This window comes from Panthera pardus, unplaced genomic scaffold, assembly GCF_024362965.1.
Source record: "Panthera pardus isolate Hobbes unplaced genomic scaffold, ASM2436296v1 HiC_scaffold_13, whole genome shotgun sequence".
Lineage (NCBI taxonomy): Eukaryota > Metazoa > Chordata > Mammalia > Carnivora > Felidae > Panthera > Panthera pardus.
The window spans coordinates 40,714,781-40,742,274 of record NW_026526688.1 but is presented as its reverse complement, the minus strand read 5'-3'; the positions used below and the strand labels follow the sequence as shown (position 1 = coordinate 40,742,274).

Genomic DNA, 27,494 nt, shown 5'->3' with positions numbered 1-27,494 from the left:
GAAAGCAGGCATTACCCCCAAACTTACACAAATAACTAAGAAATTAAAATTGTCGTTAAGTGTTACAAAGAGAAAGTGTAGGGTGTTATAAGAATACATATTAGGAGGACCTTATCTTGTCTGGGACCTGAAGGATGAGTAGAAGAAAGGGGCTGGAGGTAGGGGAAAGGAGAGGAAATTGAGGCAAAGGATGTAGTCCATTGGAGGACTAAAAGACATTGAAGGGTTTTAAGTTGGAGAAGGATCAGGTTTACGCTTTGAAAAGACCACTCTTGATACAGAGTGGAGAATGAATTGCATTGAATAAGAGTAAAGAGTGGGCGAATGGTAGGTAAGGAGGCTCTGATTGGCAGCTCAGAGCTGGTGGTAGCAGGGGGGAAATAGAAAACTAGTCAAGAAATGCCTAGCAAGAGACCCAGTAAGACCTGGTAATAGATTGCTTGTGGATGGTAACAACCAATAAAATTTTGATTGAATAAAGGGTTCTGCAGTTGTAATAAACAAACAAAAGGTTGAAAGCCACCGGGCTAAATGAGCTTAAGCATTTTATCAAGTTCTTGAAAAAGAAGAAGAAATTCTTTGAAGTCTCTTTGAGTGCACTTATACTCCCTTGGGCTGCATTGATTTATAATGGGCTCCACTGACTTATGACCTGCTCTGTGGAGTAGAGTTTTCAGAGTGATGACTCATGCGGAGCTGTGATTTAGGCCCTTGTGTCCCTATCATGTAATTATGTAGGTCCTGCTGAGCGTCCTCTGGAATCCTCATGGGCTCAGCAGAGGTTAAGTCGGGGCACCCCATGCTCTGACCAGGAGGCTCAGTCAAATCCTTCACCTTCAGGAACTAAAACTTCTGTCCATAACAAGATCCAGAGCTTGATCTGATCATCCCCCCACTTTTTCCTCTTGGTTTGCACTCCTTGGCCCCTGCAGAAGTGTGACACATCTAACCAGATTGCGCACAGTCCTGTCTCCACACCTTTGCTTGTGATGGTCCTTTCTAGAACGTCTCCTCGCAGACACTCATGTGAGGAGCCTTTTTCAGAACCAAGTTCCATGCCCACCTAGTTACTCCAGCTGTCTCTGCTTGGGCAGCAGTCATGCATCTGGCTTTTTTCCTACCTGATTGTAAACATCCTGTTCCATTGTACGACCACATGTCCTAAATATATGTATTATGCATTTGGTGTATACAGCCTGGTATCATTTTCCTTGTTGTATGTAACTTCCCACCTGGACACTGCCCTCAAGAGGTACATAATGTACTCTGGTCTACCTAAAAATACCTCTAGGGACCCTGTGTCAGCATCGGGAGTGAATGAGGTAGAGAAAAATTCTAGATACCACTGGCTACACAGGTGGTCACCCCCTCACCCTTGAGTGGACATGCCGGTACCCTCTGGATGGAGTTGGGCAGGTGTGGAGACACAATTAGAAGGGCTGGTTGCCCCCTCCTGTGGTGGCTCCTCGGAAAAGGAAGCAGCTCAGGTGTTTCCCCACCTCATGTTCTTCTACAGGCCCCGGAACTCCTCGAGCAGCAGAAGTACACAGTGACTGTGGACTACTGGAGCTTCGGCACCTTGGCTTTTGAGTGCATCACAGGCTTCCGACCTTTCCTCCCTAACTGGCAGCCCGTGCAGTGGTGAGTGAGGGACCGGGGCCTGTGGGTGGGGCCAGGAGTGCCACCTGAAGGGAGGAGGGTGTCCGTCTACCTTAGACGTGTCCTTCACCTGTTTCCATCTCATGGGACACTCCAGCCTGGGCCCGAGACTTCAGTGATCTGTCTCCCAAAGAGGAAGTCCTGTGAGGGCTCAGCATGTGGGCGGTCCAGGCTCCAAAAACCTAGAGAAGTAGAACAATTGTTAAGTATGATACCGTATAAAGGATGTTTGCCCTGTGTTTAGTAGCAACATGCCAGTACATTTATAGACTGTTGCATACATGTGTGCACTTTCACTGAGGATGCTGTGGATTAGTAGACAAATAAAGGAGATGTACACATGACAAAGGAGAAGTATTTACATGGAAATGTATTGTCTGCAAATTTTATTATGCTTAAATATTTATTTATTCATTCATTCATTTATTATTTTTGAGAGAGAGAGTGACTGGGAGGGGCAGAGAGAGAGGGAGAGAGAGAATCCCAAGCAGGCTCCATGCTGTCACTGCAGAGCCCGACACGGAGCTCGAATGCACAAACAATGAGATCATGACTTGAGCTGAAACCAAGAGTCAGACACTTAACCAACTGAGCCACCCAGGCGCCCCTAAATTTTTGTTTTAAAAGCATTAGGGGCGTCTGGGTGGCTCAGTCGGTTGAGCGTCTGATTTCGGCTCAGGTCATGATCTCAAAGTCTGTGAGTTCGAGCCCCATATCGGGCTCTGTGCTGACAGCTCAGAGCCTGGAGCCTGCTTCTGATTCTGTGTCTCCCTCTCTCTCTGCCCCTTCCCTGCTCATGCTCTGTCTCTCTCTGTCTCAAAAATAAATAAAAACATTAAGAAAAAAAATTTAAAAAAAGCATAAGAAAGTGCCTTAAAATGTAAAGCAATGTGTACACAAATAAGTTACCAAAAAAAAAAAATTTATTAATAAAAAAACCAAAGGACATACTTAAGTTTTAAAAGAATTACTCTGTATCTTAACCTTTTTTATTACAAAAATAAGTGTTCATTGTATATGTGAAGGTTAATCATTATCAAAATACATAGCTTAAAAATTAACATGCCCCTAAATCAGGTTTCATTCAGAGTGTTCCTTGGGAGGCCACACCCTGATGTGAATGATGCTACTGTTGTTTCAAATTTTGTTTTTGTTTCCAGTTTTTGTGTGTCTTTTTGGAGCAGTAATAAGTTCACATGGTTCAAGCTTCCAAAGGTATAAAAAGAGTATGCACTGAAAAGTCATCTCTTACTGGCCTCCCAGCCACCTGGCTTCCTTTCTGACAGGCATCTGATACCACTGGTTGTCAGTATGCTTCCAAGGGTGTTCCATACGGGTATGAATTGGCCTGTTTATCTGTTGGCTCGTTTATGTTTCACCCCTTTCCTACATCAGTTGATGGCACAGTAGGAACTATCCTGCATGTGCTCTCAGAGCATTTTTACACCATGAAAATTAGCTTCACAAAATCCAGAAACAACCACTATGAACATTTTTGTGCATCTCCGGGTTCCTCAGTGTATGTGTTATACTTCAAAAAAAAAAAAAAAAAAAAAAAAACCACAAATAAATTATTGTACATACTCTCATATAACCTACTTTTCAGTCTTACTATTGAAAATGCTTTATTTTTTCCCGTTATTTGTAATAATTTCTGTTTGGTATTCAAATGAGTGGCTATACTGGAATTTATTTAACTTATCCACTGTTATTGGAAGCATGGGTAGTTTACAATTTTTACTTCTTAAAATAAAACCAAGAATAACGTCCTTATAAGGAAATCCTTGTATATCCATGATTATTTCCCTAGGATAATTCCTAGGAGTGGAATTTACTGATCAAAGATTATACACATTTTAGAGGTTTTTGATATGTATTGAGCATTTGCTCAACAGAAAGGTTGTATAAATAATGTTTTTACCAGGAACATACAAAGCTGCCCTTTTCACCACACTATTGTTAACACTGGCTACTATCATTTTTCTGAATGCTTTTCTAGAAGTAGTGAAAACATTAAGTTTTTAAAAGGATAGGTATTTACATCATGAATTATTTATTTCTAAGATATAGCCTTGGAAATCAATTCTAGAAGAGTGGTTTTATGTGTTGGCAATCCAGTTCAGTCAGCACGTATAAGCCAAACACTGAAAATTTCAGCAGAGGTGAAAGAGGCCAGGTCCCTGCTCTTCAAGAGTCTGGTGAAGTGGCAAAGTACGCCCTCCTGTGGTGATTTATTTTAAAACAAGCAATAATTGGGGCGCCTGGGTGGCTCAGTCAAGCGTCCAACTTCAGCTCAGGTCATGATCTCACAGTTTGTGGGTTTGAGCCCCACGTTGGGTTCTGTGCTGACAGCTCGGAGCCTGGAGCCTGCTTCAGATTCTGTATCTCCCTCTCTCTGCCCTGCCCTGCCATGCTCTGTCTGTCTCTCAAAAATAAAAATAAACATGAAAAAAAAGTTTTTTAGAAAATAAAAAAATAAGCAATACTTGACCTGCACACGTTCTGGAATATTGAGGAATTAGCTCATTAATTTATAGTCATACCATATACTGTATATCTATACATCAATAGTGTTTTTAACCAAGAAATTGTTGCATTTCTTCAGTTCCAATGTTGAGCTTTTCCATTATTTTTAATAAGATGAGTTAAAATCCATTAGAACCAGAAGAACAAGTACTATTTGAAAATGTATCCCTGATGTCTTGGCGTCTTTATTGTAAGTCTGTTGTCTGCAGAATCAGCTTCTTAGAACTCCCCTCCCCAGTGCTGGGAGACCAGCTGATGCTTTCAAGTAAGCTACTTGGATGCCCAGTCAGGAGCTGTTCAGTGGACAAGTTAGTGAAAAGTGGCTGTCTCACCTGCTTTGTAATGCCTTAGAGAATTTTTAAAAATTTCATTCTCTCCTCTCAGTTGGCAGATGGATAGTAATTTCTGGACAGATGTGATTTGAGCTTTATAATTCTATTACAATCCTACTTTGAAATACATTACAGGACCTAAGCAATAAGCATTTTATTTACTACAGCTTTTATTTTTACAATTTCCCATGGACAGACTAAGTATTCCATTAGAGGATCACCTGTGTCATTTGTATGTGACGACAGTCTTGGTACACCTGCCTTACAGTAATCACTGTTCCAGCCAGAGCTGTGAACCACCAGCCTCTGCCACATGCCAGTTCCAGCTAGGCCAACTTACCCCTTGCCAACGAAAAGTGTTCAGGACTAAGACATTTTTATCTGAATTTCCCAGGTGTTTTTGGAAAGGAAAGACTTGGACATTCATACAGTTTAGAAAGAACAGCAGACTTTGGATTTGAGTCCCTAGTTCTACCACTCTTTAGTTGTGTGGCCTTGGGCAAGTCACCTGATCTGTATTTCCTTACCACTGAATGGGGAACTAAAAACAGTGTCTACCACCTGGGGTTATCATGGCAAAGAAGTATGTGTTCAGTGTCCTGGTACTTGGTTATCTATGAAGCATTATTCAAATTTAAGTTATCTTCCTCATCACCAAAAAGATTTGAAACTAGTTGGGTTTAAATTTTTTTTTCCCTTCAAATACTATTTCAGATGCATCAATAAGTGCTCTAAATTGGGAAATGTAACAGTTCATTCACCATCAGAGATCATATCTAGCCATGTGCATTTAGAGGGAAGTACACTGTGCACGCATGTATTGTGCGTTATTTCCTGTAAATGTGATCTGCACGCAGTGATCCTGGTTTGGAAGTTCTAATTTTATCCTCTTTCAAAACATAAATGTTGGATTAGATAAGATGAAAAGTAGAGAAAATGATAAGGATAAGTGAAGGATGAGATAAGGAGTCAGTAGTACTGGCTGTGGAACTCTCGGCACAGGATGGTTGATGACTCTACTTCAGGCAGTACAGACTATTGCGCTCGGAAGGAAGCCATCCTAGCAGGAAGCAAATGCACTGTTACCCAAAGATAGAATCACAACCTGGGGGTATCCTGTACAGTTGTAAAGCGGTATGTTACCAAAGTACAATGTCTCCTGCCTGCTAAGTGACTTAAGGGCTGTATTGCAGGCATTCCAAAGTCCGGCAGAAGAGTGAGATGGACATTGTTGTCAGTGAAGACTTGAATGGAGCGGTGAAGTTTTCTAGCTCCTTACCCTATCCCAATAATCTGAACAGGTAAGGCCCAGTGGCACTTCTCCTCTATGCAGTTTTCTTCCTTTTTCAGAAATAGATGTCTGCGGTGACATCTGATAACTTTTAAATAGATTATCAAGGTATCCTGTGACTAGGAATTTGACATAATCGTCTCAGTCATCAACTTAGAATGGATTCCCACCCCTCACCCCATCTAGAAATCATCTCTTTTCTAAATTCACACAGCAATTTATCTGTACCTCTTACCACCCTTAGTAGTTTCTACCTTGTACTACATTTGGTTTTGCATAGCGTTTGTCTCCTAGTCAACTATAAGCCTTTTCAGGGTAGAGGATTTCTACTTTACTTCTCTTTGCACTCCGGTGTAGCCTCATACTGTGTCATAGTCAACAAATAAACCTTTGTAGTTTGAACAGCATTGCAGTCTTGTCTTAGAGCCAAAATAACAGCAGCAATACCAGCGTTGAGTAATAGTACAAAAGCAAGTGGCAAGGCAGTCACAAACAACTGAGTAGCATGGAAAATAATCACCATAAGTATTTAGAGGATGGGGAGAGAGGTACTGTGTGGATTAGAGCTGTATGGAATGACTTTGGATGAGCTAGAACTTTCTGGAAGGATCTGGAAAGATGTGCAGGACATGGATGGATGGATGAAGAAGAAGGAAATTCAAGGGGAAGGAGTGAGGGGAGCAAAGGCATGTTTCAGGAGGCAGTGAGTAGGGAGTTGGCCTCTGTGGAGGCTGAGAGTGCCTCCATGAGGTAGGTCTGTGCCCAGGAAGGGGCATGAACTGTGTTGTGGGAACCACGAGTGCTTTTGCAGGTAGGGGTGGATTAACAAAATAAATCTGGCAGCATGGGGTCTAGATTGTGTGGGGGCATTGCCTAGAGGTGGGACATGCCTGTAAAGTGTATTTAAAGAGCTTCACAGATCATTCTCATGCAGCCAGGTGGAAGTTCAGTCTGTTGAGAAATCCTGAATTTCAGGGGGTGTTGTAGCAGATCAGAGAGGGGATAAGCACCTGAATCATTAGTTTGGCTTTCCGTCAGATTAATTCATCTTCAGTCATCACATGTTGGTTGCCATGGGTGTGAGTATGGTGAATGTACGTGGGGTGTGCATGGTAAGGGCACCTGAGGATGGTGTTGGAGCTGTCCCCTCCTACGCTGTGCTCTTCTTCTCAGCGTCCTGGCACAGCGACTTGAGAAGTGGCTGCAGCTGATGCTGATGTGGCACCCACGACAGAGGGGCACCGATCCCGTGTATGGTCCCAATGGCTGTTTCAAGGCCCTGGATGACATCTTAAACCTAAAGGTGAGTGTGGAGCCAGGTTAGCCTCAAGGCAGTAGGTCCCCAGTGGGCTGTGGCAGGGCTGGGGAAAAAAGAAGAGCTCCTTCAAAAGCAAGTCATGGGCCATCTGAGCTGTGGAAAGGGAGGCCCCTGTGAGAGCATCTGCCCCCATGCTGGTTGACATCGGTTGTAAGGTCACACTGTGAACAAACAGCAGCATTAAAGACCAGAATGTGTGAACTCTGGGCACCGAGACTCCCTTCCTTCTGACTATCCCCTTTCTTCGTGTGGCTGGGAAATGTTGGGAGGAGCAGACGATCCAGGCAAGTAGGTGGGCCTCTCTGTAAAGATGGGTTTTTGTTTCCAATAACATCTGGGTTGTGTTGCAGCTGGTTCATATCTTGAACATGGTCACAGGCATCATTCACACGTATCCAGTGACAGAGGATGAGAGTCTGCAGAGCTTAAAGGCCAGAATCCAGAATGACACAGGGATCCCCGAGGAGGACCAGGAGCTGCTGCAAGAAGCTGGTCTGGCATTGATCCCTGACAAGCCGGCTACTCAGTGTATTTCAGAGGGCAAGGTGAAGCCCTGTTCCCTAAGGATGCCCTGCTTTTCCTGGCTTTGCTTCCAGGGGAACTAACTGCGCATTCAGATTTCAGCTCTACTTTGTCACATAATGCAGATAACTGCCTGGTTTTTTGGTTGGAATGTGAGATCCTCTGCATGGCCTAATAGGAGACATGAATCCCTGCACACTTGACTTGGTACTTTCAGACCACTCAGAGCGCCTTTCTGTGGGCTCTGTTGCCAAAGCAGTGCTTCATTCCTCTGAGTCAACCAAAACTGTTGTGTATAGAACAGTGCTGATGACCACAGCAATGCAAGACGTGGTCCCTGCCCCCAAAGAACTGATAACGTGTGAGAAACAACCATGGGATAGGGCGGAGAGACCGAACATTTAAATTGCACAGTAAAGACAATAGAGAATAAGACTGTAATAAGTTGTGATTGAGGGGCACGTTTGGATAATAAACGTAAAAGGGGGCTCCTTGGGTGGCTCAGTCAGTTAAGAGTCTGACTCTTAGTTTCAGCTCAGTTTAGGATCTCATGGTTTGTGGTTTTGAGCCCTGCTTTGGGCTCTGTGCTGACAGCATGGAGCCTGCTTGGGATTCTCTCTATGTCCCTCTATCTCTTCCCCTCCCCTCCCTCAAAAATAAATAACAAAATAAACATTAAAAAAAAAAAGTGTAAAAGGACCAGGAAAGGGAGGTGTAGGCTGAAGTCATTAAGAAAGGCTTTATGGGTGGGGCGCCTGGGTGGCTCAGTCAGTTAAGCGGCCGACTTCAGCTCAGGTCACGATTTCACGGTCTGTGAGTTCGAGCCCCGAGTCGGGCTCTGGGCTGATGGCTCAGAGCCTGGAGCCTGCTTCCAATTCTGTGTCTCCCTCTCTCTCTGCCCCTCCCCCGTTCATGCTCTGTCTCTCTCTGTCTCAAAAATAAATAAACGTTAAAAAAAAATTAAAAAAAAAAAAAAGAAAGGCTTTATGGGTGCTCAATACTTGCTGGCTGAAGATGATGCCATTGGGAAATAGTGGGGAACGCCCTGAAATCTCTGTTATTACTTGGAAAAGGAAGGGGTGGCATCCACAAGATCTCATCTTCCTCTTATCCTTTTGCAGCTGAATGAGGGCCGCACATTGGACATGGATCTCGTCTTTCTCTTTGACAACAGTAAAATCACATATGAGACTCAGATCTCGCCACGGCCCCAACCTGAAAGTGTCAGCTGTATCCGTAAGAAGATCATTGTTTTTGTTTTTGTTTTTATTTTTTAATCACTTATGGGGTGCCTGGGTGGCTCAGTCGGTTAAGTGCCAGACTTTGGCTCAGGTCATGATCTCACAGTTCATGGGTTCAAACTCCACATTGGTCTCCGTGCTGACAGCTTGGAGCCTGGAGCCTGTTTCAGATTCTGTGTCTCCCTCTCTCTCTGCTCCTCCCCCACTCGCTTTCGATCTCTCTAAAAAATAAACATTAAAAAAAATATTTTTTTAAATAATCACTTACAATGCTTGGAACAGGGTAGGAGGGACAGACATGGACTAGCGGAGGGCTCCACACCAAGGAGATGGGCTTATCCAGTCCCTGGGGCAACCTTCTTTACTTGGGACTTAGGAGTAGCCCAGCCAAAAAAGAGTAAAGGAAGTCTTCAATTTCAACCTCACAAATAGAATTCTAAACCTAGGACAGAGAATACTGCCTGTACGCCTCTGAACTTGATCGAATCAGATGGCCATTTTATTTATTTTTGAAGTTTTATTTATATTTTGTACATGATAGAAAAAAATCAAAAGGTACAAAAGAATATACAGTAACAAGCCAGCCTCTCTTCCCAATTTCCCAGTTTCTTCCAGGGAAACCACTCCTGTCAAGTTCTTGGGTATACCTTCCAGGGGTATTCTATGCATTATAAAGTGTATAGGTATTTTTCCCCCCAACATATGGTAACATACAACATGTACTGTTCTGCACCTGCCTTTTTCACTTAATAATATATTTTAGAAAATTTTTCCCCTGCTGGTGCATATGGAGCTGCCTATTTTTAATACTTGTGTAATATTCCATTGTATGGGTGGTAGATGGACATTTTAATGCATCTGCCATTCCTGCTATCACACACACACACACACACACACACACACACACACACACACACACACACTTAGAATAAGCAGATCTAGGGTCAAGAGTCTTAGCTCCAGACTTACTGCTTGTTTAATAATGTTCCAGTACTACTGGGTGAAGCTGAATCTGTAGAAAACTTCATATGACTTTAAATATTGTAAACATAAAGGTTTCTGTTGAAAGCATAAGAGCCTGTGTACATGTAATTGACTCCATGTGGTTCACAAAGTGTTTCTTCAAATAAGTAGGTATTTACTGACTGGTACATGCTTGTGCTATTAATGGGATACAAAAAATGTATGTGACAGTAACCAGGCTTAACACCCAAAAAGGTTATGTGATAGCATAGTAGTTTAGTTATATAACTGAAAAATGTAAAAGTGCCAGTGATGTCACAAGGCATGACGTGGTTAATCGCAGGGCAGTTTTTCTCTGACGGTTACATATGTCTCTGTTCCAGTTCAAGAGCCCAAGAGGAACCTCTCCTTCTTCCAGCTGAGGAAAGTGTGGGGCCAGGTTTGGCACAGCATCCAGACCCTGAAGGAGGACTGTAACCGGCTACAGCAGGGACAGCGAGCTGCCATGTATTATGCCAGGCGGTTTGGGACTTACTTTAAAATCGCGTGGTGGCTTTTTCCACAGGGAGGTGGCGGAGGCAGGGGCCCAGAAGCAACTGCTAGGACAGACAAGAGGGAGACGCTGGTTTGGACAGGCAGGAAGTGGTCAGGTGGGCAGGATTGAGGGAGGCCCTTTTAGACTTTATGAGGTGAGTGAGGTCAGCACATGGAGCTGTAAACTGAGGGGTGGGCTGGCTGAACTAGGGGCAGATTTTGGAATGTGGAAAAGCTCATTGCAGTCTGGGTCAGCAAAGCTCCCCTGATTGTCATGCTGGGGTCTGCCTGACTCTTTCCCCTGGGATATGACTAACTGGGTTATTGGCCCTTTGTGTGGTACTTTGCCTTATTCCAGTGCTGGCTGAGGGCTAGGAAATTGTATGATTATAAGTGGCTACTTTTGATACAATAATAATAATTATAGTAGGGATCTGCCTTGGCATTTGAGGTGGTTTTGCTGTTGTACAGGAAATGGTATTTGGATCCCAAAGATGCCTGAAGGCTGTTTTTTGTGGTCCCTGCAGGATGAATCTCCTCCGGAATAATAGCTGCCTCTCCAAGATGAAGAATTCTATGGCTTCCATGTCTCAGCAGCTCAAAGCCAAGTTGGATTTCTTTAAAACCAGCATCCAGATTGACCTGGAGAAGTACAGTGAGCAGACAGAGTTTGGGATCAGTGAGTGTACTCTCTGTAATGAGTTTGGAAAAACCATTGCTGTCTTTTTCCCCCCCTCTTCCTAAGGTTTCTTTTGCCTCTTATAATTTAGTTGCTTGTGTCTATTTTGGTTTTGTGGTGTTTTCATTTTGTTTTTCTTTTTTTTTTTCCTACATTTTTTTTTCCAGCATCAGATAAACTGCTGCTGGCCTGGAGGGAAATGGAACAGGCTGTGGAGCTCTGTGGGCGGGTAGGAGACTTGTTTTAGATTCCTATCCTTACCGAGGGGGGTGAGGCTTCGTACAACCTTTTCTCACTCTCTCCTCGAACACCAAATCCATCTTGTACGTCCAAAATCAGGAGGTCCTCGCCATGCTCTCTGACCCTAACTGGGACTTGATGGGAAGAGGCCAGGCTGGTAGCCAGTAAAGGGGAGGCCCATGGTGGCAGATGCAGGAGCTGTGCAGACCTGGTGTGCATTTGAACAAGGCGCAAAATGTGAAGTGTCCTTACGGGAAGCCCAGGCCTCTTCCTATCAGAAAGGGCCTCAGATGAATGATCAACACTCCATCAGGCTGGGGGGTTTGCCTAGTTTTGTTGGGACACTAAATCCATAGGAAAGAAAAAGTCTAAGCATAAAGTTTTAGGACAGCATAAATCAAACACCACTGAAAAACGTTAATTGTGAGGCAAGGGAAGGAAGTATGGCTTAGTGATCCTCACACAAATTGAAGACCAAAGCCTCCAAGACCTTTTCTGGGCTTTTTACTATATCTATATCTATATTATTATCTATACTATTATTATCTATACTATTTACTGTATCTATATTTAGATGTCTTCTCTGACCAGAGAGACAGTGAGTGCTCCAGCCCATCCTGGCACTCACATCCAGAATCTCCGATAGAGAGGAGCCCAGGCCTCCCAATGTGGGATGGCATTGGGGTAGACAAATTAAGGGAAGAGAAAGGAATATGCATTGGGCTCTTCTCTATGCCAGGTACCGTGCCAGATACTTTACATACTGTATCTTGTCTCACCCTTAAAATGGCCCCATTAGAAGCCTATTTTATAGCAGAGGAAACTGAAGCTCAGGAGTTAGGTGCTTTCCCCATGGGTCACACAGCTAGAAAGTGGTAGACCCGAGATCCAAACCCAGGCCTTCTGACTCCAGAGTCTCTGTCCCTTCTAGCCAGTCACCTGAGAGTCTTCGGTGAGTTTGGAAGGTGTTTCCCACCCCCCCCCCCCTCCAATCTTGCATCTCAGAACGCCCTTATTACATCAGTTGACATTAGCACAGCTTTTTCATCAGGAGAATGAAGTGAAGCACCTGGTGGAGCGGATGATGGCACTGCAGACTGACATTGTGGACCTGCAGAGGAGCCCCATGGGGCGGAAGCAGGGGGGAACGCTGGACGACCTGTGAGTACCAACCCGGTGTCCGGCCATACCCACAGACGCCCCAGCCAAACTTCCATACATGTGTTGAGATCGTCTAAGGGTTCAAGTGTGGTTATCACAGAAGCTCTGTGAGACCATTCTATAGAGTGTGATCCATTGGCGAAGCATCTTGGCATGTTCCCGATGAGTTGCAGAGATGAGCAAAGGGCCAGTCACCATCACTGTCAGCCTTCATTTCCATATCTAGCAAGTGTTGAGAAGAATTGTCCGACCTCACGGAGTTGTGAAGATCAACTCAGATGATTCAGATAGAGCAGGAGTTCATCATCTTTAAAGTCTGTAATGCAGGAGCTTTAACCTTGGCACCAGACGTCACTGTTCATGCAGCCCACCCTGATCCAGGTGTGGCTCAAAGAGCAGAAAGTAGAACAGAGAAGGAAACCAGCAGGTCTTAAGATTTTGAACCTGGGAACTGTTCATTTGAGTCTCTATCAGGAATCTGGCCTTGGCTCTGAGAGGTGATAAGGTGCCCAGGCAAAGCAGTCCTATCTGAAGGAAAGCCAGATGAGAGGGAGCAGGCGAGCTGCCTCAAACTCTTGGGAGCTCCCACTTGGGCTCAACACTGTCCTCCAGTGCCTTTACCAGAATTCTCAGGACCAGAATCTCGAACATCAGAAATCTGATGATTCGTTTAAAAAGAAAGAAGAAATCTGATGATTCGTATTCTGTATTTTCTCGAGTTATTTAACCCATTATTCTCCTTTAGTTTTCAAATGAGAGTCACCTCTGAAATGTCAGGTAGTTTCATTGTGTTGAGGTGGAAGAGGGATAGAAGTTTGTGTCTACCCTTGGGTTTGAGTTCTCACAGGGAGCCCGTGTTCTCCAGGCTTAGGTCCAGTGATGGCACTGGAATCACCATTGCAGAAGCCACGTGGACAGGAAATTCCAAGGGACAGAGTAGAACCTCCCTTTCTTAAGATTCTTTCTCATTAGGGATGCCTGGGTGGCTTAGTTGGTTAAGCATCTGACTCTTGGTTTCAGCTCAGGTCACCATATCGCAGTTTGTGAGTTTGAGCCCCAAGTCGGGCTCTGCACTGACAGCATGGAGCCTGCTTATGAGTCTCTCTCTCCCTGTCTCTCTACCCCTCCCTTGCTTGCTCTCTCTGTCTCTCTCTCTCAGAGTAAATACAAATAAACTTTAAAAAAAAGAGAAAAGAGATTCTCTTGGAGAGAAGGGCGAGGTTTGATAACGAGAGCCATCAGTTCCTCATCATAGGCATCACCTATAGTATCACCAGGAATAGTAATTTCCTCCAGTCAAGGCGTAGTGCTGGTCTTGCTTCTAAAAGTCAGTGATTCTACTGGCAGGAATTGACTAACCAGTGTCCCACATGTGCTTATTTGACCTCACATCTTGACAGAGTTTCTCCTTTGTATATTTCAGAGAAGAGCAAGCGAGGGAGCTTTACAGGAGACTTCGGGAAAAACCCAGAGGTAAGTGGGCCATTCTGTCTGCCACATGTGCCTGGTTCTGTCATGTGTATGGCGTTGACACTCTGCCAGCCACTGGAGGAACTGTGGGGCTCTTTGCCTCTTTCCAGACCAACGAACTGATGGTGACAGTCTTGAAATGGTCCGGCTGCTTCTTCAGGCCATCCAAGGCTTTGAGAAGAAAGTGCGAGTGATTTATACGCAGCTCAGGTATCCGCCCCAACTTCCCTTCTCCAGGGTGGAATTCAGAGAAGCAGCAAGGACCCATGTGAGGCCATTTTCTCACTGCCCTCTGACTTGCTTACCCTGAAGGAGATTTATCCGCAGCTGTTGTTGGATTCATAATTACCAGGGATTATGTTTTCCTCCTTTCTCCAACCCAAATGCCACTGGAATTTGTCACATTTATTCTTTACAGTAAAACTGTGGTTTGCAAGCAGAAGGCTCTGGAACTGTTGCCCAAGGTGGAAGAGGTGGTGAGTTTAATGAACGAAGACGAGAAGACTGTTGTCCGGCTTCAGGAGAAGCGGCAGAAGGAGCTCTGGAATCTCCTGAAGATTGCTTGTGTGAGTGAGCCCCATGGCCGGGCTTTCAGCCCCCAGCCCGCCAGCCTCTTTTCCACCTCCGTGCTGCTGTCACCACCCTCCAAGAGAGACCGCAAAGCCACTGACAGACACTACTCAACTGCCACGGCTCAGTTTTCCTTCCTCTTCTCCATGACTTAGAGGGAGCAGGGAGGGGCCGAGTCAGGGCCACACCAGGTGTGTTTCATTCTGCACGTGTGCATTTCCTGTGGCTGCTGTCACAAAGCGGCACTGCAGAGTTATTCCCTTACAGTCCTGGAGGCCGGAAGTCCGAAATCCAGGTGTCGGCAGGGCTGAGCTCCTGCTGCAAGCTCTAGGGGAGAATGCTTCTGTGCTTCTTCCAGCTTCTGGTGGCCCGGGGCAGTCCTTGGCTAGTCCTTGGCCGCATCACTCTATTGTCTGTCCCTGTCTTCACAAGGCCTTCTTCTCCGTGTCTGTCTTCTGGGTGTCTCAGATCAGTACACTTGCCATTGAATGTGGTTCCCACCTCAGTAGTCCAAGTTGATCTCCTCTCAGGATCCTTAACTTCATCTGTGCAGACCCTTTTTCCAAGAAGGTCACATTCACAGGTTGCTGGACTTAAGATATGGGCAGATCTTTTGAGGGACCTTCACGCACCACAGTGCATGTCTCCATGACCTGGTTGATCCTCATCTGAGCCTGTGCTGCTTAGTATTGTCAACCACACTTTCTGTGCCCACTGTCTTAATGTAGCTGAGATTCCACTGCATGCTGCTCAGGGAGAAAACGGGACACAAAAAAGAGCCCGGGACAGAGAAGGAGAAGAACCAGGTAAAAGCCATGGAAACCAGAGCTGATGGGAGAAAGACCCACACTATGCCAGCTGCAGCGAGGTTGACTATGATGAAAGAGTGATTTAGCCACTGGTGGTGGTTAAGAGCAAAGAGGAAAATGGGAAGATAGTTGCTTAAGGTGGAGGCAGGGTGCAAGGATGGTGTTTTTAAGATCATGGACTGGAGCGTATTTGTAGGTCAGGCAGGAGACAGTGCACTGGGAGAGTCACAGTATCAAAGAGGTGGGAGACAGTTGAGTGTCCAGGTCCTGAGAACAGCAGGGTGTCAGCTTCATAGGCATGCATGGAAGGATTGGCCTGGGGAAGGGATGAGTGACATTTCCTCCTGTAAGAAAGGAAGCAAATTTAAAAAGGAGAGATGACAAGGAGAGAAGCTTTAGGAAGGAGAGGGAAATTGAGGTATTTCCAGTGACAGCCTGATATGCCATCTGCATTCATGTGACGTTTACTGAGCGCTGACCACGTGCCCAGGAGCGAGATGAAAATTGGAGGTAAAGGGGGAAAGAAGCATGGCACCCGGCCCAGGAGCTCATAATCAGAGGGGCACACACAGGGAAGTGAATTCAAATGTGGGGCAGGAAGTGTTCAGCAGCAGCTGTGGTGCCATGAGCGTGAGCCATAGCATGAGTGTGAAGGAGCAATGTCAGCTTCAGACCTGGAGGTGAGGGAACCACAGGAAACATTCACAAGGAAGGGTTGTTTCAACTGAAGAATGAGGTGGACAGGTGGAGACGACATTCCAGAACGAAGACATTGCTCTATCAGAGGCACAGAGGCCTGAAAGAGTGTGTGTGTTCCGGGTGCTACACACAGAGTGGCATAGTGTGGGGCAAAAGGGTATCGTTTGGAATGAAACTGGAGAGGCAGGCAAGGACGAGCTCATGCAGGCCACACGTGCTTTCGCAGGCATAGCAAACACTAAGGAATTTGTTTTTCTCTCTCATGTCGAAGGAAGTATGGGAATGGTATGATCACATTTGGGTTTCAGAGAAATCCTTCATGGCAGCTGGAGAATGGATTTGAGACTTTGGCAAACGTCACCACTGAGCGGGGGGCGCTGCTCTGGGGACTGAAGTTGCACAGCCCTTAGGGTGCACAGGACAGGACAGTGGAAGGACTGCTCTCCTGCAGGCCCAGGCTAAGTGGAGGAGGTGGATGTCTGGGTCTTTCCACGGGTGACCATCTGCAGAGCAAAATTGGGTGCTTGACTGACTGGTTGAAGCCAGACCTTGACGTTCAGCTGGAAGGAAGGATGCGGAACCAGGATGGGTCCCATAGCTCATGTGGCTGAGCAGGATGAAGACCCATGGGCTGCAGCAAGGGCAGGAGCCGGGTCTGTAAAAAGACGTGAGGCCAACAGATGAGAGTTCAGCTGGAAACTTGAAGTGGGGCAAAGCATGAGGTGCTGGGAAGGTTGGCATAGGTCATCTGCGGGCTGCAGGTGTGAGGAGGTGCGAGCCCCTGAAGCAGGAGGCTTAACCTCTTGACTGAGGTGGGTAGCTGCAGCAGCCGGGGGGTCAGACATATTGGTTTTCTTGTTGGCTGTCCCACAGATGGTGCAATTCACAGAAGGGCACTTACAACCTTCTGGTATGTCTCGGGCTTCTACTTGAGACAGCAAAGATGTCTCCTTCTTAGTTTCCTTATGAGAGTTTCTGAAGCAATCAAACTAATGAACGAAGCTTACAAATGCAGGTACTCCAATCTCCCTATATTTACAATCTTCTATCAAAAAGTACACCTATAGGGATGCCTGGGTGGCTTAGTCAGTTAAGCATCCTACTTCAGCTGAGGTCATGGTCCCACGGTTCGTGAGTTCAAGCCCCTCGTCATGCTCTGTGCTGACAACTCAGAGCCTGCAGCCTGCTTCGGATTCTGTGTCTTCTTCTCTCTGCCCCTTGCGTTCTCTCTCTCTCTCTCTCAAAAGTAAATAAGCATTAAAATTTTTTTTAAAAAGCACACCTATAGATGCAGAAAGATTTTCTAAGCCTGAATGAAGACTGTGGCCATATGCAGGGATGTTGACTAAAAATTTATAGGAATAGCTAGTGTATTGTGACCTATTGTTTCGTGAGAAAATACCATGGTGTGAATGCAAAATTGGAATCATCCCTTTGCTCCAAAATTCTGTTGACTCTCTTTTGGTTTTGTCCTTTAGAGCAAAGTTCGTGGTCCTGTGAGTGGAAGCCCAGATAGCATGAATGCTGCTCGCCTCAGTCATTCTGGTCAGCTAATGTCTCAGCCTTCCACTGCCCCTAACAGCTTGCCTGAGTCTGTCAAGAAAAGGTAGGTCACTGTAAGGTGCCAGTGATGGCCCGGTGCACTGGGAAGTCATGGGAATAGACATGCATGTTTATCACTGATAGATCATTTTATGTGTCTAGCAATTTTGTGCATGTATTGAGTTTGTGTTTGTTAATATCCAAGCAAATGTGATATTTTGCTCTCTAGTGCCTTGCAACTTGCTAAGTAGTTGCCTTGTCTAAGGATTGGATTACTAATTGCTTAATGAGGAGATTGAACGTGCTAGTCAGTCACATGCTAGTCAGTCACATGCTATTATATAGTCCCATCAGCCATCATCTGTCATTTAGAACCAGCCTGCCCGCAGGGAGTGCCCTGTTGGCCACGCCTCAGTCATCCCGCCTCCTCCCTCTCACCTCCCACCGCTCTGAGTTACCATATTAGGGTTTTCCACCCACTGCCTCTCCTCGCCCCCCACTTCTGCCTGCTTTCCCCTCCTGTTGCCTGGGCCACTGCCACTAAGGTGGTGAACAGAGCATTTCAGCCTTTTCTGCGAGGCATTTGGCCTCCCTGCTTCCCATCCAGTCCTGCCTCCAAGCCCTCCCTAGTCAAATTAGTCTTCACAGAATACCACTTGATCAAGTTATTTTTTGGCCAGTAACTAGTAGTGGCTTCCCACTCCCCCGGAGGATTCAACCTGAGCCTTTTTAGACATTTACAGCCACCTCAGCCACTGTCTAGGCTGATCCCCAGTTCCCATACAGACTCCTTGCCCTGGCCCAGTGGTTCTCAAAGTCTGATCCAGACCAGCAGCATCAGCAGCATCTGGGCACTTGTTAGAAATGCAGTTGCTGAATCAGCTGCTCAGGGGCAGGGCAGAGCAGTCAGCCTTTCAGAAGCCTTGGCTGGTTTCTGATGTACTCTGAAGTTCCAGAACTTCTGTGGGCTGGTCCTGGGAGGTCCTTCCACCTACAGGACACATCTGCTTCCCTCTCCTCCAATGCCTGACCACTCACACAGCTCTCTCTTCTTGGACCGCCTTTGGGTGTTTTTGTTTCTAGTTCAGTCCCATGCAGTTTCTTCAACATCCTCTATGTGTCGGGTCTCAGGCACTGGCAATGGTTAAAATTGTCTGTGTGGGCAAATCTATAGACCAAAAAATAGATTAATGATTGCCTAGGGCAGGTGAGGGGGAGGGTGGGAAGTGACTGGTAATGGGCACAAGGTTTCTTTTTGCATGATGAAAATGTTCTAAAATTAGATTATGGTCAAGATTGTATAATTCTGTAAATACACTAAAACTATCGAATTACACACTTTAAATGGGTAAACTTTATGGTATCTAAATTATAGATAGATCAATAAAGCTATTTTAAAAATCCTGTTCTGGGGCTCCTGGGTGGCTCAGTCAGTTAAGTGTCTGACTTTTGGCTCTCACAGTTCGTGGGTTTGAGCCCAGCATCAGGTTCTCTGCTCTCAACAGATCCTCTGTCCCCATCTCTCTCTCTGTCCCTCCTCCACTCATTCTCTTTCTCTCTCGAACAAACTTTAAAAACAAAACAAAATAGGGGCGCCTGGGTGGCTCAGTCGGTTAAGCGTCCGACTTCAGCTCAGGTCACGATCTCGCGGTCTGTGAGTTCGAGCCCCGCGTCGGGCTCTGGGCTGATGGCTCAGAGCCTGGAGCCTGCTTCCGATTCTGTGTCTCCCTCTCTCTCTGCCCCTCCCCCGTTCATGCTGTGTCTCTCTCTGTCTCAAAAATAAATAAACGTTTAAAAAAAATTAAAAAAATAAAAAATAAAAAAAATAAAAATCCTGTTCCTGTGCTTGGGGAATTCATAGCCTATACGTTGTGGTACTTAATTGTACGTGACCTTAGATTGTTAATTCTTTCCCCAACCTACTGTGAGCTTGAGGATAGTAACCAGGTCCTGTGCCTCTTACATTGCCCTTTGGAGCTGGCCCTAAGCCTTCAACCTAGTTGGTAGCTACGTGGAAGAGGCTGAGCAAAAATGTGGCCTGTGTTCCTTCCATCAGAGTGTCATGCTTTGTAAGGTGAGTGGATTTCCAAGGCACTGTCTTCCTGGATTTGGCATTTTCCCTCCAATGATATCCTGGAAGCCCTGGGAAAGTCGTCCTGGGAGCACAGGCTGTCCATCCATGTCCTAGAGCTGAGGCTAAAATAGGACAGCGGCTTATTATACCTTTCCCTTTCTCCCCATGGCCGTTCACGACAGGTACATTTCTTATCCTGGAAAAAGAGAAAGCAGTTTAAATGAAATCAGTTCCCAGAACTTGCTTTTTCACAGATCTCAAGGAACTATGGAAATGGTGAAATTACGTGGTCTGTATATTTTTTTTCTATTTCAAAAACTGGAAAACAGGTGATTTGTGAGGTATCTTTAGATTTTGGCAGTTTAGAGAGAATTAAATTCAATTATCTGAAGTAAAGAGATCTGCTTGCTCTTTCACATTGTGAATGGTAACACTTATGGCTGAGCGTGGGCTTCTGAAAAGTGCTTAACTAGATGAAGGAGATTACTGGTCAGTGACACGGTGCTTTACGACACTCAGCATCAAAATAATTGTAACTTCATTTTTAAAATCTTGTCAAAATCCCTGTAACATTATCTCTGAAAATTCACATTGACCATTTTCTAATAATCTGATCATTTTCCTTAGTGAAGAACTGGTGGCTGAAGCACACACACTCTGCACCCAGCTAGAAAATGTGATGCAAGATACCATCAAAGAGCAGGACCAGAGTTTAAGGGTAATGGCCTGTGTGAATCCGACATATTCCGTGTCCTTTCTCCCCACAGCAAGCCAGAAAAAGAAAATGCAAAGGCAATCCAGCGTTTCCTCCATCTCAGTATATGCTTATGCTTTTCTAGTACAGACTTCTTCTTATTCAGAGTAATGCTAACAATTATTGAATGGGTACGAGTACACTATGTGCATTATCTCATTTAATCCTTGTAACGCTTAATTTTGATAAGGGAGGTAGCATCATTCTGAGAAGGTCTTTCTCTCCCTGTGGTTTTTGTAGCACTGCTGAGCATCTGTGTGCATGGAGGTCTGGGGCTAAAACAAGGACCTGTCACAGCCCCGCCTCTCAGGGACTCAGAGCTTAGCAGTAGGTAGTACTACTTATAGGGAAACTAACCTGATGAAAAACTGGTCAAGATACAGGTACATTTATGGCAAAGGTTCAGAGATGCTAAGCCATTCCTCAGATTTTAAAAGGCCCTTTCCTGCCAATACGGTGACCTGCTAGCCTCCCCCTAACTTTTCAGTTTCCAGAAGAATCAGAGAGGATACCACTACTAATTGTAATCACTTCTTATTTATTCAACTGTCCGTCTCTGGTTTAGGGCTTTTGCTATCTTTTATTTCTGCCCATCCTCCTTCTGACAGCGTGTATTTTGATCATTTCACTGCTTATTTGCACTCCTACCAGAGAAATAGGAAGTCTTATCAGGCCATTTCATCTGGTAGGGTTGGAAACTGGTAGCTGAGGTTAGCTCTTGGTACCACCTACCCACAGTCAGAAGTGCTATGAGCCACAGGTGGTACTAAAACTGCCTGTCTAGTTTCCATAGTCCTGGAATCTGAGGGGGTTTAAGCTAGGCCAAAGGAAAGTTCCCTTACGGTTGTGAAAATGTAGCTTTAGCTCGAGAGTACCCTGCAATAACAAGACTGTTACTAATGAGAGGATTTAAATTTCCTTCTAAATTGTGCTGGTCGCCTCCTGAGGAAGACAAACAATCCGAGGTGTATTGGTGGCCACTGTATTTTTAACATGCCTGTTGACTTTCAGTCTCTAGACTGGAGCTGGTTACAGACGGAAGAAGAAGAGCAGAATGGCCTGGAACAGGCCTCTTGACTGTGTGGGTGGCCTTGACCACCTGATGGGACTGCCTGCCCCGAGGCCCTCCCATGGTGGCCCCCGCTGTCATGATGTCCCAGCAGTCTTCGGCACCCAGGCAAAGATCTTCTCACTTCCCCAGGAGTTGTGACATTCACCGTGGGCCAGGGCTGGCGTCCTCTGCAGGCGCCGCCAGCAACTTGTCTGCACACTGGAAGTCCTGCGTCTTGGAGGCTCAGCAAACACTGATGCCAAGCATGAGCATTTAGGGAGACCAAGCCACTGCAGCTGCTTCCTCTGGTCTGGAAAAAGTTCTCAAAGTACTTTGCCCCACAGATCACTGGACAAATGTCTAACATGACTCTTTCAGGACAAACTGTGGAGGACGCTTGGTGTCAGCCTGCCCTCTCCTGACCCCTCCTGATCTCCAGAGGTCCTGATCCGCCTGTCCTCACAGCTAATGTTTCATCTGGATTTGGAACTAAACAGACTTTTAAATTGTAGACTTGGCATGGCCCCATCCTTTCTCTTCCTCTTTTCATTTCACTGCTGCTAAAATTTCCCTTTTACCCACTACTTTGGTGGTCATGCCCCCATTGGCAAGGTCGTAGGTGAATGCCAGCTCTCCCCATCTGTAGCCCTTTCAGCCACAGAGTGACCTGCCAGCACCAGGTCAGAGAGCAGCTTCCTTCCTTCGGGTCCCGGAGACTACCTGCGAATGAGCTCTTGTGCAGAAGAACGGAAGAAAAAAAGGGTTTCTGTCAACCACAAGTCTGCTGACCCCTGTGCCCACACCTGTCCCTGCTCAGACACATCTATGTGCGGTGGTGCTGGGATGGGGGAGCGCCTGTTTCTCATATCATCTAGCAGTATTATTAAATTGACTTATTTAAAAAATAGTTTCTATATTTTGCAACATGACTCAAGCATTTATACTGGGTTCCACAACCTGTTTTTGGCAATATTTATGGTCAGGACTTAGGAACTCAAAAACCAGCTTAATGGAAAATGTTATAAAATTGAATAGTGCCTGGATCTGATGTTGTCTTAGCACAGCACTGCTTCTTTGACACTTCACAAAAGTTCTTTATGTTAAAAGCAGGAAAACAAAACGAGTTTAGATGATCACAAATAGGCGAGTTTGGTCAGAAAAGAAAGTTGAAATAGGAGGATTTTACAAACTGGCTTCCATGGAAACAGTACAAAGGGTTTCAGGGCCAAGTACATTTAGGAAATGCTTCATGCTTTAATTGCCTCTTGGAGATTCCCATTGTACACTGGCATAGTAAAGTTTCTGAGAGTCCTACAATAATAAACTGGCTTAACTGTGTAAATCTACTGTTTGCCAAATGCCTTTGACAGCAGAGCCATTTTTCCCCCATGTGAGTGTAACATTTGATACAGCATGATTTTGGAAACACTGGTGAGGAACATAGTGGGAAATAAGACCAGAACAGGAGGCTGTGATGGAGCCAGACTGGGGAGGGAATGAATGCGAGACTAAGGGTTATGAGCTTCACTGAAGAATTTTAGCAAGAAAATGACATCACCAAAGCAATGGTTTAAAAAGGCTAACATAGGGGCTCCGGGGTGGCTCAGTGGGTTAAGCAACTCTTGGTTTTGGCTCAGGTCATGATCTCACGGGTTCGTGAGTTCGAGGCCCACATCAGCTCCACACTGACAGTGCAGAACCTGCTTCGGATTCTCTCTTTACCTCTCTGTCTTCCCCCACCCCAAATAAATAAATAAACTTTAAAACATTTTTTTTTTTATATTAAAGGAAAAGACTAACTGGAATATGCTAATTGATTAAAAAAAGTGAAAACTGGGAGATAGGACTTGTCCTTCCAAAATGATAAGGTAAATGTACTTTCCCCTATTCCTCCCTTTAAGTATGGCTGAAACCTGTCAACATTATCTATAAACAAATAGAGGAAGACTCTGAAAGGTAGAAGCCAGCAGACCATCTAGGGACCTTGGACCTGAGGAAGGACGTGGTGGGGAGTTCTGTGGGCTTTGCTTTTGCCTCATCTCTCCCCAATCGGGTGCTGGAGAAGCCACCCCAGAGGCACGACTGAGGAGACTGGCTCCCTCTAGCGGTATTAGATTCCCAGGGCTGCTGTAACAGATGGCCACAAACTGCAGGGCTTAAAGCACCAGAATTTTGTTCTCTCAAAGTTCTAGAGGCCAGAAGTCAGAAATTAAGATGCTGGCGTGGCTACACTCCCTTCAAGGTTTCTAGGGGAGACATGTTCCTTTCCTCTTCCAGCTTCTGCTGGCTCTAGGTGATCCTTGGCTTATCGGTACATCTGACCAGTTTCTGCATAAGTAGTTATATTGCCTCCTTTTCCATTTATCAAATCTCTCCTGTCTCTGGAGACAGGACCCATTGGATTTAGGACCCATTCCAATACTTTGGGATAGCTCCTCTTCTCAAAATCCTTAATCACATATTTTGCCATATAAGGTAATACAGGTTCTGGGAATTAGGTCATGAACCTACTTTGGTGGCAGGGGGAGGTCACTGTTCAACCCATTACACTAGTCAAAGAGCTAGGACAGGGGCAGCCTAGGAACACAGAAAATTTTTAAACAATAACCACTCAATTTCAGTTAACACTACAGAAAAAAAAAAAAAAAAAAATGTTTTACCTCTGCTAGAAAGACCAGATAGGAAGCTTAAACTTCACCAGGTGAGGAACTGGGACTTTCACTGGTGCTAAGCAGTAACAACGTCTCCCCCCCCCCCCCCATTTCCAACATCCCGCTGGGTTAAATGGAGACCGAATGGGGAACGGTAAGGAGGCACCTTGCCCCTTCCAACCAAGTTGGTATTGGTGGAGTAATGAAGAGCCCTTCCCACTCAGGTGTCAGCAGAAGCCAAGTGGGAAGCCTGGGCTTCCACTCACCCTTGGTAGAAATGAGACAGCACTCTGCTTTCCCTGCTGGAATAATGTCAGAGCAGACCTGCTAACACAGAAGAATTAAATAAAATCCGGAGTCTCATCACCTGAAATTCTGATGTCCAGATTTCAATCTAAAATCACTCATCATACCAAGAATCAGGAAACCTCAACTGAGAAAAGATAAGACACTGAGGTGGCAAAAATTTAGAATCATCTAAGAGGATTTTAAAGCAACCACCATAAAAAAATGCCTCAAACACTTACGACCTTGCTTGAAACAAATGAAAAAATACAAAGTCTCGGCAAAGAAACAGAAGATGCGAGGAAGAACAAAGTGAAAATTTTAGAACTGAAAAAGACAGTAACAAGTAAAAATGTCAATGGGTAGGGTCAACAGCAGAATGCAGAGTAATAAACCAGTGAGCCTGAAGATAGAACGAAAATTTCCCGACCAAAACAACAGAGAAAACAAATTGGGAAACATAACAACAGAGCCTCAAAGGCCTGTGGGAGTGTACTAAAAGAGCTAATATTGATGTCATTCAAATCCCACGAGGAGAGAAGAAAGAGGGTGTGGTTGAAAAGTAGTCAAAGTAGTAGCTGCAACTTCCCCAAATTTGGCAAAAAACAAAAATAAAACACCTTATATATTCAACAAGCTGAGCAAACCCCAAACAAGATGAACTGACACAAAGAAAGAAGTCCACACAAACACATATAGTCAAGCCTCTAAAAATTAAAAACAAAGGAAAAAATGTGTAAATCTCCAAGACATGTATTTTACTTTTGAGGGAATAAGGTGGTAGAAATTATTTGAATGACAGTGGATTTCTTATCAGAAATGAAGGAAGCCAGAAGAAATGACATGATATTTTTCAAGTGCTAAAAGAAAAGAACGGTCAACCCCGAATCCTTTTCCAGCTAAAATATACTAGAGGTACCCTCAAAAATGTCATCTGAATGAAGGACAAAGTCATGAAATTCTCAAATGAAAGAAAAGAGAATTTGTAGACAATAGACATGCCCTAAAAGAATGACTAACTGAAGTTTTTTAAATAGAAAGAACATGATAAAAGAAGGATTCTTGGAACTTCAGAAAAGAAGGAAGAGGGGTGCCTACGTAGCTGAGTCAGTTAAGCATCTGACTCTTGATTTCGGCTCAGATCATGATCTCATGGTTCATGAGTTTAAGCCCTGTGTCAGGCTCTAACTGACAGTGTGGAACCTGCTTGGAATTCTTTCTCCCCAGTCTTTCTGTCCCTCCCCAGCTTGTGCTCTCTCTCTCTTTCTTATAATAAATAAATATTTGGGGGGGAAAAAAAGGAAGGAAGAATTAAATAAGGAGTAAAAATATGGATAAATACAATAGACTTTACTTTTCTGGAGTTTTCTAGACTATGTTTGATGGTTGAAACAAATATTATGACATGATTTGATATGGTTCCCAATCTATGGAGAGGAAATATTTAAGATAAATTTATTATAAATAGAAAAGGGTAAAGGGATATAAAGAGAGGCAAGTTTTCTATACTTAAAATGAATTCATAAAGTGACACTTTAAACTCAAGCATCAGGTAAACTGATAAGATTACATATGTAATATGATATCTACAGCAACCACTAAAAAAAGCTACACAAAGATATACACTTGGAAACACTATAGATAAATCAAAATGAAAACATTTTAAAAGTTGATTTGTTTTGAGAAAAAGAGCATGCATGCTGGATGGGAAGGGGCAGAGAGAAGGAGAGAGAAAAATCCCAAGCAGGCCCAACACAGGACTCAAACTCACGAACCTTGAGATCATGATGTGAACCAAAATCAAGAGTCAGATGCTTAACTGATTAAGCCACCCAGGCGCCCCTCAAAGTGAAAGTTTTAAAAATGTTTACATAACGTTAAGGAAAGCAGGAAAAAGAAAACAGAAAAAGCACCAAGAATAAGCAGGAAACAAAAAATTAAATGGCATATTTAAGCCTTAACACATCAATAATTATATTAAAGGTAAATAGCACGAATGGAAGGTACTGGTGGAAATGGAAAGAGTGTGGAGAATGTGAGTGATATGAACATTTAGTAACATATTCTATGTATATAAGTGCTTAGTACAAATTGACAATACTCTATTTACTAGTCAGCGGAGTGCTGGTTTTATCTCTATCCTTTGCTTCTGGACCCATTCTGATTAATAAATATAAGGTAGCAACTCCTTTTCCCTTCATGTCATCTTGACTCCAATTTACGTGAAATTCAAAAATTTTGAAAACAAAGCTATTATGGCATACAATTTGATGTCCCCATTGATAGAATTTCCTAGAAAAGTGTTGTTCAGTAGAACGTTGTGTGATGATGAAAATGTTCTCATCTGCAACGGCCAGTAGGTAGGTAGCTACTAATGACACGTGAGTGGTGAGCACAACTAAGGAACTGAATTTTTACTTTATACTTTTTATTGGATTTCATTTTAAATATTCATGGCCACATGTGACAAGTGGCTCCTGTATCGGACAGAGCAGTTTTAGAAGAAAAACACAGTCTTTAAAAGCTGCATTTGGAACAGAACCAGCATTTATGGATTGGCTAGTATCTGCCAGGCAATGAAATAACTTTACTTGAAATATACGTTTCATCAACTCTAGAAAGCACATTTTTTTCTCAGTGGGATATGTCTTTGAATGTGTGGCATGTCACAGATTCTGCCAGGCAATGAAATAACTTTACTTGAAATATGCATTTCATCAACTCTAAAAAGCACATTTTTTTCTCAGTGGGATATGTCTTTGAATGTGTGGCATGTCACAGATAAAGGGGTCAGGTGGCAGTTGTGTCTGTTGTCATTTACTTGTGGGAACTTGGTCCTAGCTGTCTCTGCGGAGCTGTATCCCTTTGGTATCACCCATGTGGAGTTGAATTGCCTTTTAAAATCTCTTCAGAAAGATTTCCCTTTTGGTTTGATTTGAGAAATTTACCGTGTACCCAGAAAGGCATAAAAACAGCAGTGAGCATAAATCTGACATGGTCAAATGAATACTTCTTGAGGAGATATGACGATAATTCGTTTCAAAGTAACAGCCACATTCTTAGGGGTTCTAAGACAAGAATATACCTATGGGTAGGTGAGGGTGTCTATTTGTCACTGAAATA

The 27,494-nt window shown here is 44.4% G+C and overlaps 1 protein-coding gene across 4 annotated transcripts in view; it reads left to right on the top strand.

The window, feature by feature from the left end:
- The window catches only part of IKBKB (inhibitor of nuclear factor kappa B kinase subunit beta), a 74,658-nt gene extending 51,881 nt beyond the window's left edge, over nt 1–22,777 (top strand). For 3 of the 4 annotated variants that reach the window (XM_019440679.2, XM_019440681.2, XM_019440683.2), the window contains 15 exons: nt 1,517–1,641; nt 5,711–5,818; nt 6,982–7,111; nt 7,477–7,671; nt 8,770–8,884; nt 10,236–10,359; nt 10,914–11,065; nt 11,233–11,294; nt 12,345–12,466; nt 13,890–13,939; nt 14,047–14,146; nt 14,355–14,502; nt 17,493–17,620; nt 20,258–20,348; nt 21,396–22,777. In XM_019440679.2, the coding sequence (XP_019296224.1) occupies nt 1,517–1,641; nt 5,711–5,818; nt 6,982–7,111; nt 7,477–7,671; nt 8,770–8,884; nt 10,236–10,359; nt 10,914–11,065; nt 11,233–11,294; nt 12,345–12,466; nt 13,890–13,939; nt 14,047–14,146; nt 14,355–14,502; nt 17,493–17,620; nt 20,258–20,348; nt 21,396–21,461 (1,716 nt within the window). In that variant the 3' untranslated portion in view covers nt 21,462–22,777. The remainder of the gene's footprint in view (nt 1–1,516; nt 1,642–5,710; nt 5,819–6,981; nt 7,112–7,476; nt 7,672–8,769; nt 8,885–10,235; nt 10,360–10,913; nt 11,066–11,232; nt 11,295–12,344; nt 12,467–13,889; nt 13,940–14,046; nt 14,147–14,354; nt 14,503–17,492; nt 17,621–20,257; nt 20,349–21,395) is intronic. The other variant, XM_019440680.2, reaches the window with a different exon arrangement.
- The last annotated feature ends 4,717 nt before the right edge of the window (nt 22,778–27,494 follow it).